Here is a 22,264-nt window from a genome sequence, read left to right on the forward strand (position 1 = left end):
CGCCTATTTAAATATTTGGCTGTTTGCAAGAATAAAATGTTGGTTTGTTGCTTAGTACTGTAAAAATTACTGCTTGTACGGAAACGACAAAAAATATTTTTTATGCCGTGTAATACGATTTTTACATTCGATTGTGGAAACGTTATTAAAGCTTTAAAATTAATATGTACAATTGATGCAGTCTGGTACACTTTTACATTATCATCGCTAAAAAAGTCTATTAATATTTTAGTTTTTTTAATAGTGGGGTATATGCTATGTGCATTTCGTATGGGCATCGTTATAGTCGATAGGTCGCCGATCGACCTGTTGGCCATCCCTGCTATAGTACAATTGTGGCGTGGCAATGACCACACAGAAGAAGTGACCTCTTCTGTGGTGGTGTGGTGTAATCTGTAGTAAAATCGTTGGGTAGCAGTATCCACACAGAAACAGTAAGCTCTTCTGTGGTGGTGTGGTGTAATCTGTAGTAAAATCGTTGGGTAGCAGTATCCACACAGAAACAGTAAGCTCTTCTGTGGTGGTGTGGTGTAATCTGTAGTAAAATCGTTGGGCAGCAGTATCCACACAGAAACAGTAAGCTCTTCTGTGGTGGTGTGGTGTAATCTGTAGTAAAATCGTTGGGTAGCAGTATCCACACAGAAACAGTAAGCTCTTCTGTGGTGGTGTGGTGTAATCTGTAGTAAAATCGTTGGGCAGCAGTATCCACACAGAAACAGTAAGCTGTTTTGTGTTGGTGTGTTGGTAATATAATGGTGACAGTAAGTTGTTCCGCAGATCGCGCAGACATTCTCCGCCGGGTTTGAGATGACCTGCAATATCGACCAGATAGTGCCCGCGAGCGCCACCAGTGGCGTCGCTCAGGATGACATCACGGAGGTGCGCGTACACTTCATACGTGACTACCAACCTGTGCCGGCGGCCGAGATTGAGGAGTGAGTATTTTTTATGTATGATAATGGAATGGTGCACCCTCCTGCGCTAAGGGTTTACGCTGGCGGGGCACCAGTGGAGGATGATAAGGTGAACATGAGGTCAAGTCAGTTAGCCCATCGTGACAAATTCACCAAGAATTTATAATAATAATAATAATAAACTCTTTATTGTGCACATAGAATACAATAAGAAAATAAAAAAAAATAATTACAAAAGGCGGTCTTATTGCTATAAGCAATTTCTTACAGACAACCTGCTAACAAGCAATAGGACTAACGTACATAGAAGAGGTAGATGGCACACATAAGACAATATAATTATTAAACGAATAAATAAACATACATATATAAATATATATAAATAAACTTACACATATACATACATATATACAACATATTAGAAGATTTCAGAAATAAATAGGAAAAAATGAGCAATAGAGACAGATAATGAGACCTTAGACGATTTTTGAATATTGTATGAGATTGAGCGGATCGAATGGAGAGTGGTAGAGAGTTCCAAAGGCGAATGGCTTGGACAGTGAAAGAGTTGGAATAATACGTGGAGGAGTGAGCAGGGATCGTCAGACAAAGGCTTCTGGTACTGCGCAAAGCAGCACCAGGGGATTTTGTGTGAAATAAAAAATTCGTCTTTAGATATTCTGGAGTAGAGGGATGGAAAAGAATGGTTAGTAAGTAATGTAAAGAAGGGATAGTATATGAAAATTCCTGCGAAGACGAGAAGTAGCGAGAAAATTGGAAATATGGTCATACTTACGGAGACCAAATATGAGTCGTATAGACATGTTTTGGAGTCGCTCAAGTATTTAATTGTTCTTCAGTGATATTTACATACCAGGAATCCGCATTTGCCAAAGATTTATCACTATGGTTTCCAGGGGGAACCGCGTGGAGGTTAACCTGACATGGTAGATTACTAGCAGTAAGATCATCAGTCTAATGAGTATTTATGTCACAAAGTTTGAGCGCGAAAAGGTTATTACCTTAGTATGAAAACTATAACCACGGCCTACTGAAAAAAATATAGTAGGCAGATAAACATCTCTAGTTTACGGATATACATGTCGCACTAATGCAGATGATGGGATTCAAACCAAAATATGAACAAGATAAATTATACATTAAGGTTCATTATAATAAGTTTTCCGACATTTTTATAGGTTTTTATTAGTACCAAGCATTTAAAAAATAAAGTAAAGGTAAATAAATAACTACAGCAGTTTTTACGTTCTCTTCGATATAATCAAAGTACGAATATATGTTGCAAGGTTGCATTAATTATTTTAAAAATGCTCACTGAATACCGATTTATCATTAAATTTTTATTCCCAAGGTTTAAAAAAAACTATATAAAATTAATGTTGCTTAAGAATTTCACTCAATTTGACTTTGTAGGTAAGCTTTTGTTAACTGGGTCAGATTTTGCCCAATGACCTTTGAAGGTGACTGCAATCTCACCTTACATCTATATATATATAAATGAATTTATTTGTATTATTATGTAATAAATGTTATTCTATTCTATTCTATTCTATTCTAATTGTTGTTCGTTAGTCTCGCTAAAACTCGAAAACGGCTGCCGATTACGAAACCGATTTGCCTAATTTTAATATTGAAATATTCGTGGAAGTCCAGGGAAGATTTAAACGGTGAGAAATTATGAGGGAATTGAATACAAAATAGTAAAACTAACAATTTTATTTTCTCATATAAACTGCTGATACTTGTCAAATAGGGTGCATTCAGAAATTTAACTAAACTTAAAAAAAAAATTGGTTGACACACTATTTATTGCTGAGGCGGAACGCAGTCAGCTAGTTAAGTAATAATTTTGATGGCGATCAAAATCCGTCCAAATGTTATGTGATGATGAGTTGACGAGACGAGACACGCAAGCTCAAATAAAGCCTATTCCCTCTTGACTTAAGAGAGCCAATTTTGTAAGAGGCAGTAACACTGACGCTGGCAGACAGTTACTCCATCAAAATCTGTTCAGTAGTTTTAGTATACACCTGTACTCACAAACTTTCACGTTTATAATATTAATAAAATAATATCACGCTACGACTAATGAAAATAAAGAAACTGTTGCAAAAGCGGAGAAAATGTAAAGCAAATGAAATTGCGAGGTTCAGCTAGTCTATATAGCTACTATATTATAAACGTAAAATTTATAATATATGTAGTATTGATAGATGGATGTTTATTACTCTTTCACAAACTACTGATTGGATTTTTATAAAACTTTACCGTAATGTAGCTTATACATCGGAATAATACATAGGCTATAATTTAAAAGGATATCATGTCAATTAGGCAATTAGGAATTATAATGATATGTGTCAAGTAAGTGTGATGCAGGCGACTTTGAGCGGGTCAGACTTTAACAATAAAAAATCTTTTACAGACTACGCAGTGACACGATGCTGCTGCGGTCTATCCAGACGACTCTCAGCACCGAGTTGCTGGTACTGCAGGACTTTGTGACTGAAGACAGCCCTAGGCCCGGCACTGATAGCAACCTGACCATCATATATGTGCTGGCCGCGTTGTCCGGACTCCTCGTATTCATGTTCGTGGTGCTGCTTCTCACATACATAATTAGGACGAAAGCGTAAGTCATTATTGTTATATAATCGAGTTTGAAGGCGTATGTGTCCCCGTTTCCACTAACATGCTGCTCACTTTCATAAAAGAGGACGACTGGCCGAAGGGTGTGGTCTATCAGCGCTACCGTGGCAGATTACCATCATCAATGCCGTGATCACACAGACAATTTATATTTTATTTTCTATTAATTATATTATTCATATGTATGTTAGTCTGTAAGGTATTTATAATATGAGCCATTAGGAGCCTGAATTAAATAAATAAATAAAAAATAGCATAAGGAGTAAACGGGATTCATGCAATTTAAGCAAGAGATATACGTTCAGCAGTGGACTAATAATAGACGCTGAAGAAGTGGCAGGAGGCGACCACACCGCCATCTCTTGTATTATTTTTTAGATTTGATTTCTATATGTAAGATATACCAACCAACGATACCGAGTAATAATGAAACTACCTTCTTTTAATATAAAATATCAGATTTTTCGAAAATATCCATGTGAGCCCTAACATATATTTACCTTAAGCGTTAAAAGTTTTTGTCGTCTCCAGCATAGAACTCTCGGTCTCTTACGTGTAATGCGACGTGGTTAACCAGTACATCACGACGCTCTTAAGCTATAATAAAATTAATAATTATGAATGTAAAAAAACCCTTCTGTTTTTTTTTTTAGTTTGAACCGTCGACTACATGCGTTGTCCATGACGAAGTATGGTTCCTTGGATTCGGGGCTTAACCGGGCCGCCATGGCGCCCGGCACCAACAAACACGCAGTCGAGGGCTCCAACCCCATCTGGAACGAGACCATTAAAGCACCACACTTTGATTCCCTGAGGTAAAATGTTCACTATTTCAGCCGCCAAGCAGCTTGCTTTAGATCATAAACAAGATAAAATGATGTGAGCTAAATTTATCGAAATAATACAGCTGCTCAATATCAAACGGAAAAGATTTTCAATTCGTAACAATAATAATATAATATTAGTAAGAATAATAATATCCTTGGACAATTTATATAATAGTATCCCGCCGTTTCATCCGCGTTAAAATTCAATATAAAATATAGCCTGTGTTATTCTAATGCACAAGCTATATTACTGCAAAGTATTATCAAAATCCGTTCAGTAGTTTTTGTGTGAAAGAGTAATAAACATCCGTACTTACAAACTTTGCATTTATAATATTAATAAGATATTGGATAACAGAGGTAGATTATAAAATGTAGACTGGATACCTCGGTATCACATATTTCAGTCGCTAAACAACTTCCTTTACTTTTAAGTGTTTCGATTGTGGGTGCAGATCAGGTAGTGAAATTATAGGATAACTTTCAATGTTTATATAGCATTAACGAATTTTATGACATGTAAGATAATTATCTGATGACATATTTTAATATACAAACAATTTAATTTAATTATTAGAAATGTTTAAAAAATTAAATTCTTAAAAATAATGTATTCAAAATTTTTTAACGCTTGTATGCAAGCTGAATACCTTAGACGAATATTCATATTGTAGGGCCTAGTTGTAACACTGTATTCTGCAAACAAACAAATAAATAAATATAAATAGTTATAATTATTTTCTTGTGAACAGCGATGCGTCGGATTCATCAGATCTGATCGGCATTGAAGATATGATGGAGTTTAACTACGAACCCCCGCCAACCGCGGCATCACCTGTCGAGCCTGTGGAACCGGTAATTTTTTTTTAACATAACATTAGCCTGTAAATAAGTTTTCAGCACCGCTGACACGGCTCCAGTGGAGACTAATAAGAAGAAAATGAAGTCAGGTCATTGTTGTGATTGTGTCAAATTCATCGGGAATTTACTACGATCGTTTCCAGGTGAAACCGCGTGGAAGTCCTAACATGGTCACATCTCGCTATATACCATGTCAGATTTACTTACACACTAATCTCCCTGGAAACGAATGCAGTCATTAGTCTATATTACTAACAATCCCTTCCCCCTGATGCAAAGTGGTTGGTACGAGCAGCAGGTATGTCTACAGTATATGGATTCTAGAGTGTCTCTGCGCCTTGTAGTAGGTGATAGAAAGGAGGTGGGAATTCCAAAACTATATTTGTTCTAGCTTCTACTACAACTTAGCTCTCATTTACTTAAGAAACTGGATATAGAAATAGCTCTCTGTACTATGCGTCAAATTTCATTCAAATTAATTGAACTGCTATTTCCGTGATTGTGAGTAACGTTCTTTTTATTTATAAACTCTTTATTGTACCAAAAATTTTACACAAAAATTATATTGATTAAAGATATTACATATATGTACAAAAGTCGGTCTTATCGCAAGCAAGCAATGTCTTATATATATCAATCAATATCAGATAACCGTATATAATAATAACTAGCTACTCGCCCCGGCTTCGCCCGGATATACATGTATTATACATATTCCTCTTGAATCACTCTATCTATTGAAAAAACCGCGTCAAAATCCGCGCAGTTTTAAAGAGTTTGGCATACATAGGTACGGACAGACAGCGACAGCGACTTTATTTTATACTATGTAGTGATAATAATATACGTTAAGACACTCTAGTTACATCCAAGACTAATCCGATGAACCCTGATCAGCCGTTTTAAAATCAATTAGGGTTAGGATCTGTTGTTGCGTTTTAGGAAGAGAAATCTGGAGCCTGCATTACTATGCGGGAAGTAATATTGCAATGAAATTAATCTATAAATACAAAGGCAAGCAAGGAAAGTGATAACACTGTTCATCAGGTAAACTGTAAATCTAGTAGTATATAAAAAGGAAAATATCTGCCATTACGGCGTAAAGGCTAATACAATATTTCTATTCCGGACGCTGCCCCAGAAGAGTCATATTATGTAAATAAAATTTTAATATTTATTTCTTTCAGTCAAGAGATACCGTGGCCAACCACAGTAATAACTTCGGGTTTAATACTAGCCCATTCAGCACGCAATTCACTGACAACTTTGGACAATAAGTATAGAGAATAACTACCTGTACAATTTCGAATTCACTCACAACTTACACAGTGAGTTTGGATTTATCAACAATCTGTACAGCGACGAGTTTGTTACAACTATGGACTGTAAGTCCGGATGTCATGCCAGCTTGTACAGCAGCGATTTCGCTTACAACTTCGGATATATCATCCTGTTCAACTCCGAGTTCACTGACAACAGTAGATTTGTAACGTACTGTCAGTCAATGGGACTTACTCACTGACTGACATTACGTTACAAGACATTCTCGGATTCAGCATTATAGGAACTAATTGTAGACACTACTCATATTTTATATTAGTGAATTTTATTACATGTTATTTTTATTGTATTATACACTTGTTAGTCTAATAAATACTGCCGGCTGGTCCCGTCTGCACTTAGTTTAATATTTGATGCTTAATTTTTTACAGATACAGACACACAGTTAAATTATTAAAGTTTTAGTAGGGATTCCTAATTTTTTTCTAGTAATAAATGCCTAGGGATATTGCCTATTTCTACTGGTGAAACAATTTTTGAACGACGAAGTTTTTGAGTTTATTCGTTACAAGCTAACAAAAGTACAAATCGCTATATTATTAAAATTACAATAATCAATGTTTATGTAATAGTCATCTGTTAAGAACTCTGCCTATTGCGGAGTAATAATTTATTTTTTAATTATTAAAATAGTTATTATTTTATGAATTTTAATTTGCTCTTAAATTGTACTATTGTCATTATTTTTACATGTTTTATACATGTTGTATATTGATTGTTTAGATAATTCGTTAAAATAAACATAAGAACATTTTAAACTGCACTCTTTGCCCATGTACAAATACATATATCAAAATTTAATCAAAATTGGATGACTGTTTTCGCTTTGTGAATTCCGAAAAATAAAAACAATTAGGTAGTTTTACAATAAATATTTACATAAGTCTGCTAATGTAATACTGTTAACAATATATTTGTAAGTACATAGTTATGTATGTATATGTAAATAGTGTATATATTTTATTTTAAGAAAAAGTTTTATAATATATAATAATAAATATTAATAATTGTTTTATTTGTAAAGATGTTTGTTGCGTTCAGTAATTTACCACAACAAGAGGCTTCACAACAATCAGTATAGTAACAAAAGACTTGGTAGACAGGTTTTCTTTCCGAGGGGCACGCGATTTCTCGAACCCTACGTTCAGAAACCGCGCACATAAAGTTCCTACCTAATATTTGCAACACTAACAAGCAAGCGTGAGCATTTAAAAGCCATTTTAGCGAATTAAAAAAGATCTTCAGTCTTCTGACTTTAGACTTGACAACTAAGTATATATGAATGAATACATTATTGAAGAAAAACCATAGCTAATTTCATTAATGAAGAGGATATAAACTACCGCATCAATGCCATCAACGAAGCACAAATGCACTTTGGACCTCGGTAAAATCTTCCTACATATAAATTAAGACAGTTTTAGATTTAATAGTTTAGCTCTCTATACAACAAGATATTTTTATATAAAACTAGCTGAAGCGCGCAACTTCGTCTGCATTACACTTACTTGACATTTATCATTATACTTCGCCCAATTTACATAATATCCTTTTAAATTATAGCCTATATGTTATTTTGCTGTATAAGCTATATTTATTTATTTATTAGAAAACCAACAGCTTACAATCTAATACATTAATCAAAAGTACATATCTAGAGAAAGCCAATAACAGGTTTTCAGTGAATTAGCAAAAGAAAATAAAACAGAATAAGGATTAATTTAAAAGTACAAATCAAATATTATAAATTTCACAATATATAAAACTAATAGAACAATTTTATATAATACTAATATTACTGTACAGTTTCGTTAAAATCCGGTCAATAGTTTTTGCGTGAAAGAGTAACAAACAACCATCCATATTCACAAACTTTCGCGTTTATAATATTAGTAAGAGAATGGACTTTGAGATATACTGTTTTCAATTTGACGCCCTCATAATTTATGCGTACAATTAGAAAAAAACAGGGCATCTTACCACTATTTATTTATTTTTATTAAGTTACGATATTTCGGCAGTGTTTCAACCGCCATGATCACGGGTCAACTGAAGAGCAGCGGGTAGATGGTGAATAAAATATTTTATGGGCAGACGTATTCGTCCACTATTGTTTTTCATTACTAATAATAATAATAAAGACATTTATTCAGCATTACAATATTCTTATTTACTACGTTACTTAAAAGCTAAAACATACTAGTAACGCTGAATGTGACTCCCACTCAGTATTTACACTGTAGTATAATTATACCGACGGTACACGCGCAGCCACCGGTGCCGCCGACGGCCGCGTCCGTGTCGCTCAACTGGACGGCCTGAAGGTCCTCAACGAGTTCCATGAACATACAGACACTGTGTGGTGTCTCCAATTCAACGCTAGTGGTGATAAATTAGTTTCAGTGTCCAAAGATAAGTGTATAAACATTTATGAATGTCCGCTACCACCACAGCGCTGATTTTTAGTGGGGCCAAAACACAAGAGAGTAAAAATAACAAAAGAAAATAAAACGTTACGATTAAGACCATTTTATAAGTAGGTATAAAAATGTATGTAAATATAAATGCAATTTTCGTGAATGTATGTAGCGATAAAAATAAATATAACGTGGTAAGAAAGTACTTTAATGACAGTTTTTGGCAGGGATGTTATAGATATGAAATTTCGGATACGGATATGTTTGGATATAGGAACGATTATTATACCGGATACGGTTACGGATGCGGATATGAAATTATTTCGGATTATCCGTTAGTTCCGGATAATTTCGGTTATGAATATCAATTTTTTAAGGAATGTCAAAAGTAAAATACAAATAGCTAATAAAATGGTTACATAATGTGTCTTAATTAGGCTCCGCTCCTATCCTATATTATCCGACACTTTTATTTCGGATTCGGTTACGGTTATGGATATTTTTTCATATCGGATATCCGACAGTTTCGGTTACGGTTACGGAGCTCCGTAACATCACTAGTTTTTGGCTATAACAAAGCTAAGCTAATAATAATAACAATAATCTCAGGACAATTCACCGGCGCCATTTAGACCTATGTAAGTTAAGCTAGCTAAAGCTTGTGTTATGTGTACTAAATAACTGATACAAATACATATATATATTTTTTAAAGACATACATATTATACATTGATTTATTTTTAAAAGGCCGTCCAAGGCACTTGCTATTCCCCTGGTGTTGCCCGCGATTACCGCCGCCCATGAGCACCCCATGGACGGCAGTAATCACTAACCATCAGGTGAGACGCATGCTATAAAAAACGTCTTTCAACCGGAACCGATCTTACAAAACAAGCTGATTGGTTTTGAGGTGGAAACTTTGTAAGAGGTATTTTGGTTGAAGACCCATTTAGACTGAAATAGGTGTGACAGAGGTACCCACGCAAATGACTATATATAAATACTTATTTTAATAACATAACACGCAGGTCCCGATAGTATGTTGCCCAAGAAGGCGAAATGGCTGATATTATGCCGAAACGTCAGGAAACTGTTGCTTGTGTCTGATCGTCACCCCGAAGTGTATGAGCATTTTCGTAGCTACCCATCCGTGGTGGCCAATCGTCAGAGGCAGCTATATGAAGAAGGAACATGCTTGATACATCCATTCAGTCTCTTTTGGTTTGTTTTATATATCACTAATATTATATACGTGAAAATTTGTGAGTGTGGATGGATGAGTATATGTTACTCTTCCACGCAAGAACTACTGAACGGATTTTAATGAAACTTTACAGTAATACCTACAGCTTATTGCTACATCAGTATAACACATTGGCTACAAATTTTATGCAGGTGAAACCGCGGTTCCAGTTAGTAAGTAATATGTTAATGTAGGTACTTGTATATTCCTCAGAGTGTGGCCTATCAAATCAAATACTAAGAGAACCCTCGGCTGCGCAATTTCTTGATTAGCGGCAGCTTCTTTTGATTATGTGAATAAACAAATAAATAATAATGAATACAAAGGTTTGGATTGTGCAAATTCGGTTTTGGTAAACGCGATCACGTGTTGTAAGGAAATTTCTTTTTATTAATAAAAGTACATGTATTGGGAAGGAACTGGCTTCTGTCATACTAATGGCTAATGCTAGTTCAGAAGCCAGGACTACACATAAATACTGAAAGGATTGATATTGTCTGGAATGTGTACCTATTGTATAAATAATATTGTAACAATCCTTCTGAATTTAATAAAGATTATTATTATTAGTATTATTATTACAATACGGCATGTGTTAAGAATGACGGCTTTTTGTAAGAGTTATTATTATGAACTGGAACTCTTTTCAGCTTGATATGGAACAGCTGTATGATTTTTATAAATTTGACTCACATAATTTTATCCAGTCTACGATTGTGTTATATCCTGGAACCGCTGCCTTGTCAATCTAAAATACAAACAGCTGACAAAGTCCTTCTGTGCTTTCATACAGCGTGCCTGTTTGATATAATCGCTAAACTACAAACCGGATATCATGAGGAACCTGGATGTGATGTACAAATGTCCAGGAGCAATGTTGCTTGGTATGAATTTTCAATCGTAGCTTTGTGATTATTATCCTAAAAGGTAAAAACATAAAGTTCAAAACAGTTGAGACTGAAAGAAATTTATATATCTGAGCTATGTAGGTATTTTTAGTGTGTACACATGTATAAAGAATGAAAGTTTTAGCCACGGTGACTAGGGTGGATAGGAATCGTCCTAGAGGGCGTAGCCCCACAATATGGTTTGACCAAATTCGCTCATCGCTGGACACCATGTTTCATAATGCCCTCCATTTTTTTATACTACAACGTTAACAAACAGGTATATGGCCCATCTGATGGTAAACCAGTACCGTAACCTATGAACGTCTGAAACACTAGTGGTGACGTGCGTAACCTTAATACAACCCTTCTTAAACCCCTTGCTGTAGTCTCACGATAAAACCTCGGCAGTTAATTAACTTTAATGACTTTATCATTATCATTACATAGTATTAATCAATATCGCTGTCGCTGTCGCTATTAGCCTCACATTCGGGCCGTTGTGCCTTTACACGCACAACGGCCCGAATGTGAGGCTAATTGCGGAGAATGGAGTCTAACATACATCGCTGTCGCTGTCTGTCTCTATGTATGCTTAAATCTTTAAAACTACGCAACGGATTTTGAAGCAGTTTTTTTAATAGATACAGTGATTCAAGAGGAAGGTTTATATATATAACTAGCTAGTCGCCCCGGTTTCGCCCAGCTGTACATGTATTATATGTATAAACTTTCCTCTAGAATCACTCTATCTATTAAAGAAAACCGCTTCAAAATCCGTTGCGTAATCACATAGGGACAGACAACGACAGCGGCTTTGTTTTATACTATGTAATGATACATGTACATCCGTGTGAAGCCGTAGCGAGTAGCTAGTCTTACTATAAACTTAAAAACAGTTAATGAAATCAATTTCAGGCGATATATACGTCGCTGGTGTGTAGTGGATTTGATGTCAAGCTTGCCTATTGCTTACATTTTACTGCACCAACAAATACGCAACTGTAGGTATATACTGATGGCTCATTGCATGCCCCTTCTTAAAATCCTCCGAATTTGGACCATTTTAGATGACCTACGGACTTGTGTCAAAGTAAGTACATTATTCTATTATAGATCCAGGTATATCAATAACTATTGCGGGTTCTATTTTGATTTTATTTATTTGTATTCATGAGTTTGCATGTTCTCTATGTATATTATGTATGTATAAAAAAAAAGTATTTATATCAGTTGTCTAGTACCCATAATGCAAGCTCTGCTTACGTTGGGACTAGATGGCGCTGTGTTAGTTTTTCAGTGTTATTATTGTATTTATACCTAGAAACAAAAAGGACTGCACATGTTGTTCTTTCATCAGGTATTTACGAGTTCCTACATCTGGCAAGGATCACTACGTCACATGGTGATATTCTTACTATCAGCACACTTGTGTAGCTGTCTCCTTTATATCTGTCCGGTCGTCTGTTATTACTGTTAGTATATTTTTTTAACATAGACAAAATATTTATCCTTCTTAAAAGGCCAACAACGCACTTGCTTGTGTTGAGGGCGATGGTAAACACTTACCATCAGGTGAGCCGACAGCTCGTTTACCATTCCAATTACAGAAAAAATACTATTATAAATTCAAAAAGAGAAAGCGTGTCTCTATACTATTTTATTATGGAATAAAAAGAAAAAGGTAAAAAGAAAAAGAGAGTAAATACTTTATTTTTATATGCAGGGCATGGTGTACTACCGCAAGGCTATCTCACATTTCTAAAAATGAACAATGCTAACCTGACCGATATCCCACTTAGTGTACGATATCAAAAAGGCATTTTTATATATTTTTCGGCATTTTTTGGTGAGTTTTTTTTTTGTGCGAAAAAATTAAACTATCTATTTACTTAATTTTAATTTATATGCATGGTTTCGAACTTGAATCCCTTTTATATCGATCGAAGCCTGATATTATTTTCAATTACGCTATGTAGTTATTACATTTTATCATTATTATTTAAAGTTATGTGGCTTATTTATGAACTAATAATAATCATCTGCTTCTTCCTTATCCCATTTATTTGGGGTCGGCGTAATATGTTTTTCTCTTCCATTCATCCTTGTTCGCAGTCATCGCGTTATTTACTTCCTTTCTTACCATATCATCTTTCACACAGTCCATCCATCTCTTTTTCGGCCTTCCTCTGCTCTTATGACCATCCAAATTCATATGTAACACCTTTCTTAAAATATTATCCTCATTCCTACGCATTACATGTCCATACCATGGTAGAACTAATAATATACTATAAAAATCTATAAAATATTGTGTCAAAATACATATGTGTATATATAGGATTGTATTTATGTTGTGTATGTATATGTTATATTATTAAAGTGTATTCTATTCTATAATAGTTTAGTTTCAGTTTATATATTCAATGTTAAGCCACAATCGAGTATATTTGCACTTCCCGAAGGATGACTAGTAGAGAATGCCTATAGCATCAAATCCGGCTATTGTACCATAATTTATTGGTGAATAAAGTTTTAAATAAATAAATATTGTCATAACAGGGACGGCTTTCTCCATGTACCGCGTCTACGAAGCTGACGAGGTGATTGTAAACTCTTTGATAATCCTTTATGCTGCTTTGTATACAGTATATGCTGGAGGTAATTTAGTTTTATATATTCATCTATACATATTCTAATATATAAAATTCTCATATCACATTGTTAGAATAGAATAGAATAGAAAAGAATTTATTCAAATAAACTTACATTGAAGCACTTTGAATAGTCATTACCTACATTTTTTTAATCTACCGCTCATTCGGAAAGCTGTGTCATCACAAGAAGAACGAGCAAGAAACTTGCGTGTTGCTCTTTTAAATAATTTTATTATTTCTTTACATTTTTTAAGTGTGTGAATACAAACCACCAATTAGCACTAATTCATTTAGATACTCTTAGTTGCCATACTTCTCCAAAACCGATTTTGATGAATCTTTTACGTATACTTGGTAGCTCTTAAACTTGGTAATTAACTAAATAATTTTTAAAAAACCCCTAAGTGTAGTCCACCCGAAAACCATTTTCTTTTGGTTAATTTTTTTTCATGATTTGGCATTAAAAATATATCCTACCCTAAATTTTCACCCTTCTAGCATAAACCCCTATTTTTAATAAAGATATTAATTTATACGGCAAAATAACCTTTGCCGGGTCAGTATTTAAATTAATGCCTATATTATGTAATCTTATCTGTGCCTACATATAGGAATAAATAGAATATATTAAAGAAAATAAGGCTATAGAATATAGCAAGGAAGTGAGTGGAGTTTACTCAAAGATCAACCAACCAACCAACCAAAGCAGCAACCTTTCACGAGTATGACGGATGAACCAGCCATCATTGCCATATTAGAGGGTGCACATTACACCCGGCACTTCAAACCGAGACACAACTTGTAATGCAATCACCTAACAACAGAGTTAAGTGAGTCAAATCCTTTTTTTTTCGGATTACTCTAATGCTGTTGGCCTTTACAGCTTCACCGGACGATAGGGGTCGGTGCAAATGGCTCTCCAAACCCGCGCAAGGACTTATGGACCAGTTAAAGGCCAACTCCCTAAAGGAAAGGAGTCAAATCCATACATTCTACTTTATACAACTTCTTTCTAATGTTTCTTAGTAATTTTTTTTCAGTGTTTCTTATTAAAGTCTACTTTACCAAATTCAACTCAACAATACGCTATCACGAACTAATGAATCAAGTAGAAGTAAGTAATGTTTTTATAAAAATCCTTATCACCAAGATAGAGCAAGTACAAACCAAGTTTTTTACACAAGAAATTCGCAATTCGATTATAGGTACGTTTATGTTTATTTACAGTGAAGTTATTTGGTAATGTATATTCATACATTTTTTTACTTGAAGAGATAGTTTTAATATTTATTTATAATTTATTTATAAAGGTAGCAAGCAAATTCTACCTTTTTATTCTTGAACAGGGATTGCTATCCAAATGAAAGATTGGTGTTAAAGAGCCTAGGTCTCGCTGTTTGCCTTGTCCGGCTCGGCAGCGACCCAGTGTAACAGGCCCAGAGGTGTCTGTGTGCCCACACGAAGTACCGGTGTACACCGTGTAATAATAATAATGTTACCCTAGGGGGGAAGAGGATTGTTAGTAATGTGGACTCATGACCCCATTGCCAGCCATGTACCATGACAGGTTGACCTCCACGCGGTTCCCCTTGGAAACCATCGTGATAAATTCTTGGTGAATTTGTCACGATGGGCTAACTGACGTGACCTCTTGTTCATCTTATCATCCTCCACTGGTGCCCCGCCAGCGTAAACAGCAGGCGGGGGCAACATTCCGTTATCATCCATAAAAAAATAATGTTAAGGGGATAAAATAAAATAAGGGATGAAAGTTTGTATGGAAATTCGGCAATTTTTAAGCTTTCTTTACCTTTTAATTAGTGTAGTTAGATAGTTGTATATTTTTCTTTATTTGGTCAAGATCACTACAGTGATACACACGAACAAAGTCGCGGGCTTGGCCAGTATATATATATATATATATATATATATATATATATATATATTTGTATAATTCCTCTAGTTTAATAGTAAAATACTAATTCAACTTTAAATATATTTATAAAAAAAAAAACTTTAAATATATATTTTTTTAGGAGTATATGAGACACAAACAGTTTCCACCGTCACTGAAAAAACGAGTAATCACATTCTATAACTACAACTTTCAAGAGAAATATTTCAAAGAAGACGCAGCTCTTGACTATCTGTCAGGCAAGTACTCATCGACGGCCTCGATGGTATCGCGGGTTCGATTCCTCGTTCGGTACAAACATTTGTATTTATGATTATCGGTCTGGGCGTTTCCTATATTCATTATGTATGTATTGAAAAATAATATATCTATTTATTTATTTCAGTTATTATGTATATGTCGTGTATAGAAGTATCGTGATTTTTAAAACTAGAAGCTTGTAGCTTATTTTTTAGGTTCATGATTATATAGAAATAAATATGATATTCATAGTTTCTAAAAATGTTACCCTTAAGGGGGTAAATAAAATAGGAGCTGAAAATTGTATGGAAAACCGTTATTTATCAAGCTAGAACGATGTAATTAATTTCTTTTTGGGTTAGATTACTGAATAATACTGAATATTTTTTCTTTATTTGGTCAAGGTCAGTATAACACGCGAACGAAGTCACGGGCACAGCTTGTAATTTATACAAAGACTGTGAATGCAAATAGAAATCCTGCAAAACTTTTAGTCTAGTAAAATTTTAAATTATTCATGATCTGACCACTGTTAGCGCAATATAATTAGAAATAAGTCCGCAAATACGTAAATAATAATATTCAGAAACAAATTTTGATTCAAGTTAACGGGAAAGGGATGAAAAAAATAAAAAAAGGGTTAAAAACGCCTTTTTTTAAATAACTCGATAACAGTAAGAAATGTGAAAAAATATTTTAAATAAAAGTTGTAGAAAAAAAAATACTGCACAAAACAAGTCCTCTTCATTTTTTCAGTATCTCCTGTTATTTAGCCACAAAAAATATAAAAATAATTAACTAAAACTAACAGCTGAACGATTTGTAAAAGGAGAAATATGTGTAATATTATTTGTGCTTATCTGTGTGATGCGCGTTCTGTATTATACAGGGCTTTTACTTACTTTTTACTAATTTTTCAGTTGACAACGAGCCAAATTAGTTTTAATTTTTGTGGCCAAACGACAGCAGATAATGAAAAAATGAAGAGGTCCTGTTTTGTGCAGTATTTTTTTCTCTACAAGTTTTATTTAAACTATTTTTTCATATTTCTTACCGTTATTGAGTTATTTTGAAAAAAGCGTTTTTCAACCCCTTTTTTTAATTTTTTCTTTCCGTTCCCGTCAACTTAAATCAAAATTTCTTTTTGAATATTGTTATTCACGTATTTGCGGACTTATTTCTATATATATTGCTTTGTGTATTTTTGGTGCAATATATATTGCGTCAAAACTGTCCACATCATGTTTAATTTAAAATTTTACTGGACTATTTACCTTTACTGCAGAACAACTTCGCAACGAGGTTACCATGAACACTTGTTACAAGCTGGTGAACAAGGCGGCGTTGTTTGACGGACTCTCTGCTACCGTGGTAGGGACAGTGCTGGGCTGTCTTCGGCCTGAGGTGTACCTACCAGACGACCTGGTGGTACGCGCTGGTGACATCGGAGACTGCATGTACTTCATAGCGAACGGCACCGTTGCTGTCTACTCGTTGAAGGGCGTCGAGGTCATTACTCAATATTTATTGCATTCCATGATATTTACAGTCAAATGTTCACAATTGGTATTTAGATCAATATAAACCCTGTTAGGGCACGCAAACATAATAAAATTATTACTATTATAACATGTAATTTAATATTATCCATTCATATACCTAGTATATTATGTGCGTTCTAGCACCTGTTCACGTTCTGGTCTGTTCTGTTCTGTTCACGTATTTTTCAGTCGTAGTCCAAGAGATCTCACAAACGACTTCTATAGGTGGACACCTATAGCATCCGTTTTCGTACGGACGGCAATATTTTTAATCTCGCCAGACTAAAAGACCTTACCAAAGTGTCATATGCCGTGATCACTGAGTTGATGTACGCCGATGGCCTGTGCTTCGTAGCATAGAATCTGCAGGGGGGCTGCAACAGCTAATGTCCGATTTGTACGAGTCTTGCCACGTGTTTGACTTTTATCCTCTGAAATCGAGTGACCGTCCTCCCTCTTAAATCTGCCGCCCCTAGGCCGCCGCGTATATGGCCTATTTATAAATTCAGGACTGCGGTGGAACATGAAGCGATGAATATGATGTCAGGTCAATTTGTCCATCATGACAAATTCACCAGAAATTTATAAAGATGGTATCCAGGGGGAACCGCGGCGGAACCGATAGAGGTCAACCTGGCAGGGTACATTGCTAGCACTTTTTCGTATTTAGATATGTCATTTGGAAGACGGAGCGCACTTCGGCGAGGTGGCACTTCTGATGAAGGACAGCAAGAGGGTTGCGTCAGTGGTGGCCATCGAGATCACGCAGGTGTACAGACTAGACGCAGCCGACTTTCGGTATATCCTTATTATAATAACCTTTTGTTATTACAAACTACGCACAAGCCACGCTAGTAATTGTCCCACAGTTCGAGCATTGCATCTATTAAACATATTTTTGGGTAAGGTCCAAGATGCTGACGTGAACACAGAAGCCTTGCCTTCTATAATAAATAAAATAAAAACGTACTTGTCTATATATAGTTAAGTATAATAGTTTTAAAATATAAACGTGTTGGGAATTAGCTGTAAGTTACATTGTATTAATTGAATAAATAAATAAACTAGCTAACCCACGCAACTTCGTCTGTATCACACTTACTTGACATTTATATATATTTCTCACAAGGGACAATAGTTTATATTTATAAATTATAGCCTATATGTTATTCTAATGCATAAGCTAAAATTGTAAAGTTTCATTCAAATCCGTTCAATAGTTTTTGCGTGACAGTAAAAAACATCCATCCATACTCACAAACTTTCGCATTTATAATATTAATAAGATGAGGCCAGTGTATTGTCAACTACCAACGTTGTAATGAAGTTGAACATAAGATTTCATATGGTCATAGCTCAGTATAGTCGGCGAATTATTTAACGAAATGCTGGAATTCAACGTGGCAAGTGATGAGCCTAATCAGGTTATTTTTAGTTTGATCATCACCTTGGAGTACTATGGGAGTACTATGAACAGATAGAAACTTACAAAAACAGAATAGAGAAGTTGAAGCCGTCAAGAATTGAGGTCAGGAATTGTACAAATACAAATATCTTTATTTTGCCTATCAAATATCTCTATTTTTGCCTATCAAATACTTTAATTTTGCCTATAAAATATCTTTATTTTCGTATTCATTAATGGCTCAGATCCTCCGATGCTCTTACTAGTGCGCGGAGTTTCTTTCGTTAATTGTGATTATATATTCAGGGTTTTCTATTTATTAATACGTGAAGCAAAAACGTTGTACCCCTATTTACAAAAATTGCGGAAACATGAATTTTGGCACATTTATTGTACTAGCTGTATACGCGACTTCATCCGCGTGGAATTTAACTTTATTTTTCTAAAATAAAAGATCTTTTTAAAATACAAATAGCCTAAGTTACTCCTTTTTACATTAGCTACCTGGCAAAAAAATCCCGTCAAAATCGGTCCAGCCATTTCAGACATTAGCCGGAACAAACAGACAGACAAACAGAAATTGTAAAAAATGTTATTTTGGCGTATTTATGTTCATATGCATGTAGTAAAAAACGGTTATTTAAATATTACAAACAGACCGTCCACTTTTATTTATATGTAGGTATGTAGGTATAGATAGATAGTTGAGAATGCATTTTTTTTAATTATGCATTAAAATACATTATACACACTAAATGTATGTTTTTGACGGTCTCGGTGGTCTAGCACACCGCCTTAATTCCGATGGTCGCGGGTTCGATCTTCGCACTCCACAAACATTTGTATTCATGAGTATGATTGTTTGTATCGGTCTGGGTTTTTATTATGTATAATATGTATGTATTTATCGAAAAAAATATACATCTATGTACTTGTATCAGTTTTCTAATACCCATAACAAAATTCAAAAATCATTTATTCATGTAGCACATTTTAGCCGCTTATGAACGTCAAGTTTTTACATTATATATTTTTTCCCTACCGTCACAAGCTATAGCTAGCTTAACTTGGGTATAGATGGTGCTGTGTTGTCCTGAGATTATTAGATATTATAGATTATTTGACATACACACGCATATAAACTATTTTGTAGAGTCTGTGGTCAAATTGAGTAATTTGTCTTTAATATTATCTTGCTTGAGTCGTTACATAAATTATGGTCGAATTTACGACTTATAGGAATTACATTACAATTACGAATATAATTACAATTACTTTGCAGACATTATGTCATGACGAACCAAGAGTTACACGAACGTATTGAAGTGTTAGCGTCCCAACGTATGCATGAGACGGTGCTACTCGATGAATCATTCAAAAGCAAGACCAAACCGAAGCAAGATAGTCCCCTAAATGCAACTACACAATAAATTAAATACATAATTTGTTATAGTAAAATACATAATTAGTTAGAATAATGAATAAGTATTTTCTGATTTTAGAATAAATTTGTTTTAATAAAAACTGATTCTACAAAATAGATCTTGAGTAAGTAATGTAAATGTAAAGTAATAGTAATGTAAGTTCCATTTTCCACAATCAATCTCTCATCTGGCCTACTGTACATGTAGAGCCGAGACTACTAAAGTAGCCAAGCTCTCCAATAGCGCAGAAGTCTCTTAGAGTCTTCACAGAATAATCTCACCGTTCCGAGGATTTGTATTGTACATTTCTTCAGTAATAAAGCCTGAATTCTAGTATATATTCAAATTCAAATTCAAAGCCTTTATTAATTGACACAAAATAATACAATCTATCATAATATTTGATTACAAGTTTAAAATATAGAAGAAATATTAGTTACTTATATATACATTTTATGTTACTTCTAATTCTGCACATCAGTCTCTGAGTCAACGTGTCCTTTAGACACAAAGGCCTCCTCCAGCGTTTTCCATGTGTTCCTATCTTTTGCCAATCGGAGCCACAGTGGGCCGGCAATCTTTCTAAGGTCATCAGACCATCTCTTGTACTGTCTTCCTCTTTTTCGTTTCGTTTTATGACGGGGAATCCACTCAGTTACAGTTTTCGTCCATCTCATATCTCCCCTTAGTGTGTGACCTGTCCATTTCCACTTCAACCTTTTTATTTTAGTTGTAACTTCATCCCAACCTGTGAGAACTCTTATGTCCATCGCTCTCTTTCTATCTCTCCTGTTATAACCCAACATGCTTCTCTCCATACTCCTTTGGCATGTTACCAGTTTTTGCATATTTTTCCTGGTCATTGCCCATGTTTGGCATCCGTATGTTAGTATTGGTAAGATACAGGTATTAAAAACTTTCTTTTTTAAGTTAATGGGGTATTGTTTGCTTTTCATTATAGTTTTCAATGACCAGTATCTTTTCCATGCACTTGTAACTCTTCTTTCTATTTCCTGTTCCATTTGGTCTTTTATTGAGATGAGTTGTCCAAGGTAAATATATGATGTTACATAATCTATATGTTCGTTTTCTAATTTGATTGGTACTTCATTTTTGTTGGTCATTATTTTAGTTTTTGTCTTATTTATTGTTAACCCGACTTCTTTACTCACTTTTATAAGTTCTTCAAGCATCATTTGTAGAGTTTCTGGGCTATCTGTCATGAGTACCAAATCATCAGCGAATCGTAAATGATTGAGTTTTTTTCCATCTATTTCAATACCTGCATTGTCCCAATCAAACGTTCTGAAGACCTCTTCAAGAACGCATGTGAATATCTTGGGAGATAAAGGATCACCCTGTCTAACGCCCCTGCTAATTGGAAAGACTTCCCCTAGTGATTCAAGTTTGACGCGTGCTGTGCTGTTCTTATATACGTTCCTTATGAGTCGTATGTATTTATTCTCTATTCCTTGGTTCTTGAGGGCTTGCCATATAGCATTATGTTCGAGAGAGTCAAACGCCCTACTATAGTCTACGAAAGCAAGGTACAAAGGAAGTCCGTATTCTTTGTATTTTTCAATTATTTGTTTTAATGTGTGCATATGATCTACAGTGGAGAAACCTGACCTGAATCCTGCTTGTTCGATTGGTTGATGTTCATCGAGTTGTTTCGTAATACGATTCAATATGATTTTGGCAAAGACTTTATAGATATTGGACATAAGGCTAATTGGACGATAGTTAGCTATGTCTTCTTTATCTCCCTTTTTGTGGATAAGTATTATGTTGCTTGTCATCCTTTGTGAAGGAATATACTCTGTCGCCAAAATGATGTTGAAGAGGCTCGTTAGTTTTGGTAAAGTTTCAGACAATGTCATTTTTATAGCTTCATTTCTTATGTTGTCAGGTCCCGCTGCTTT

The 22,264-nt window shown here is 34.7% G+C and overlaps 2 protein-coding genes across 2 annotated transcripts in view; both read left to right on the forward strand.

The window, feature by feature from the left end:
* Window positions 1-6,871, forward strand: part of LOC131848687 (cadherin-23-like) — a 46,190-nt gene extending 39,319 nt beyond the window's left edge. Inside the window, exons 30-34 of the mRNA XM_059198613.1 lie at window positions 778-935; window positions 3,361-3,567; window positions 4,238-4,399; window positions 5,164-5,266; window positions 6,460-6,871. Coding sequence (XP_059054596.1) covers window positions 778-935; window positions 3,361-3,567; window positions 4,238-4,399; window positions 5,164-5,266; window positions 6,460-6,549 — 720 coding nt within the window. The 3' untranslated portion in view covers window positions 6,550-6,871. The remainder of the gene's footprint in view (window positions 1-777; window positions 936-3,360; window positions 3,568-4,237; window positions 4,400-5,163; window positions 5,267-6,459) is intronic.
* LOC131848629 (potassium/sodium hyperpolarization-activated cyclic nucleotide-gated channel 3-like) lies at window positions 6,651-20,348 on the forward strand. The gene is made up of 13 exons (XM_059198551.1): window positions 6,651-6,768; window positions 8,885-9,031; window positions 10,059-10,251; window positions 10,924-11,157; window positions 12,079-12,253; window positions 12,521-12,635; window positions 12,887-13,009; window positions 13,723-13,821; window positions 14,858-14,931; window positions 15,854-15,971; window positions 17,258-17,481; window positions 18,184-18,311; window positions 20,201-20,348. Exons 1-13 carry the CDS (start codon window positions 6,651-6,653, stop codon window positions 20,346-20,348), a joined length of 1,896 nt encoding a protein of 631 aa, XP_059054534.1.
* Window positions 20,349-22,264: the final 1,916 nt, after the last annotated feature.

Source organism: Achroia grisella, unplaced genomic scaffold (genome assembly GCF_030625045.1).
Source record: "Achroia grisella isolate CSIRO2021 unplaced genomic scaffold, CSIRO_AGI_Agris_v1 utg567, whole genome shotgun sequence".
In the NCBI taxonomy this organism is placed as follows: domain Eukaryota; kingdom Metazoa; phylum Arthropoda; class Insecta; order Lepidoptera; family Pyralidae; genus Achroia; species Achroia grisella.

What these genes read in the sequence shown, in the direction of transcription:
- LOC131848629 (XM_059198551.1), top strand. Translation starts at nt 6,651, where the DNA reads ATGGACTGTAAGTCCGGATGTCATGCCAGCTTGTACAGCAGCGATTTC. An exon ending in ATATTTTTCGGCATTTTTTG is followed by an intron (nt 13,010 to 13,722) that starts GTGAGTTTTTTT and finishes TTGTCATAACAG; the next exon opens with GGACGGCTTTCTCCATGTAC. An exon ending in GTATACAGTATATGCTGGAG is followed by an intron (nt 13,822 to 14,857) that starts GTAATTTAGTTT and finishes ATTTTTTTTCAG; the next exon opens with TGTTTCTTATTAAAGTCTAC.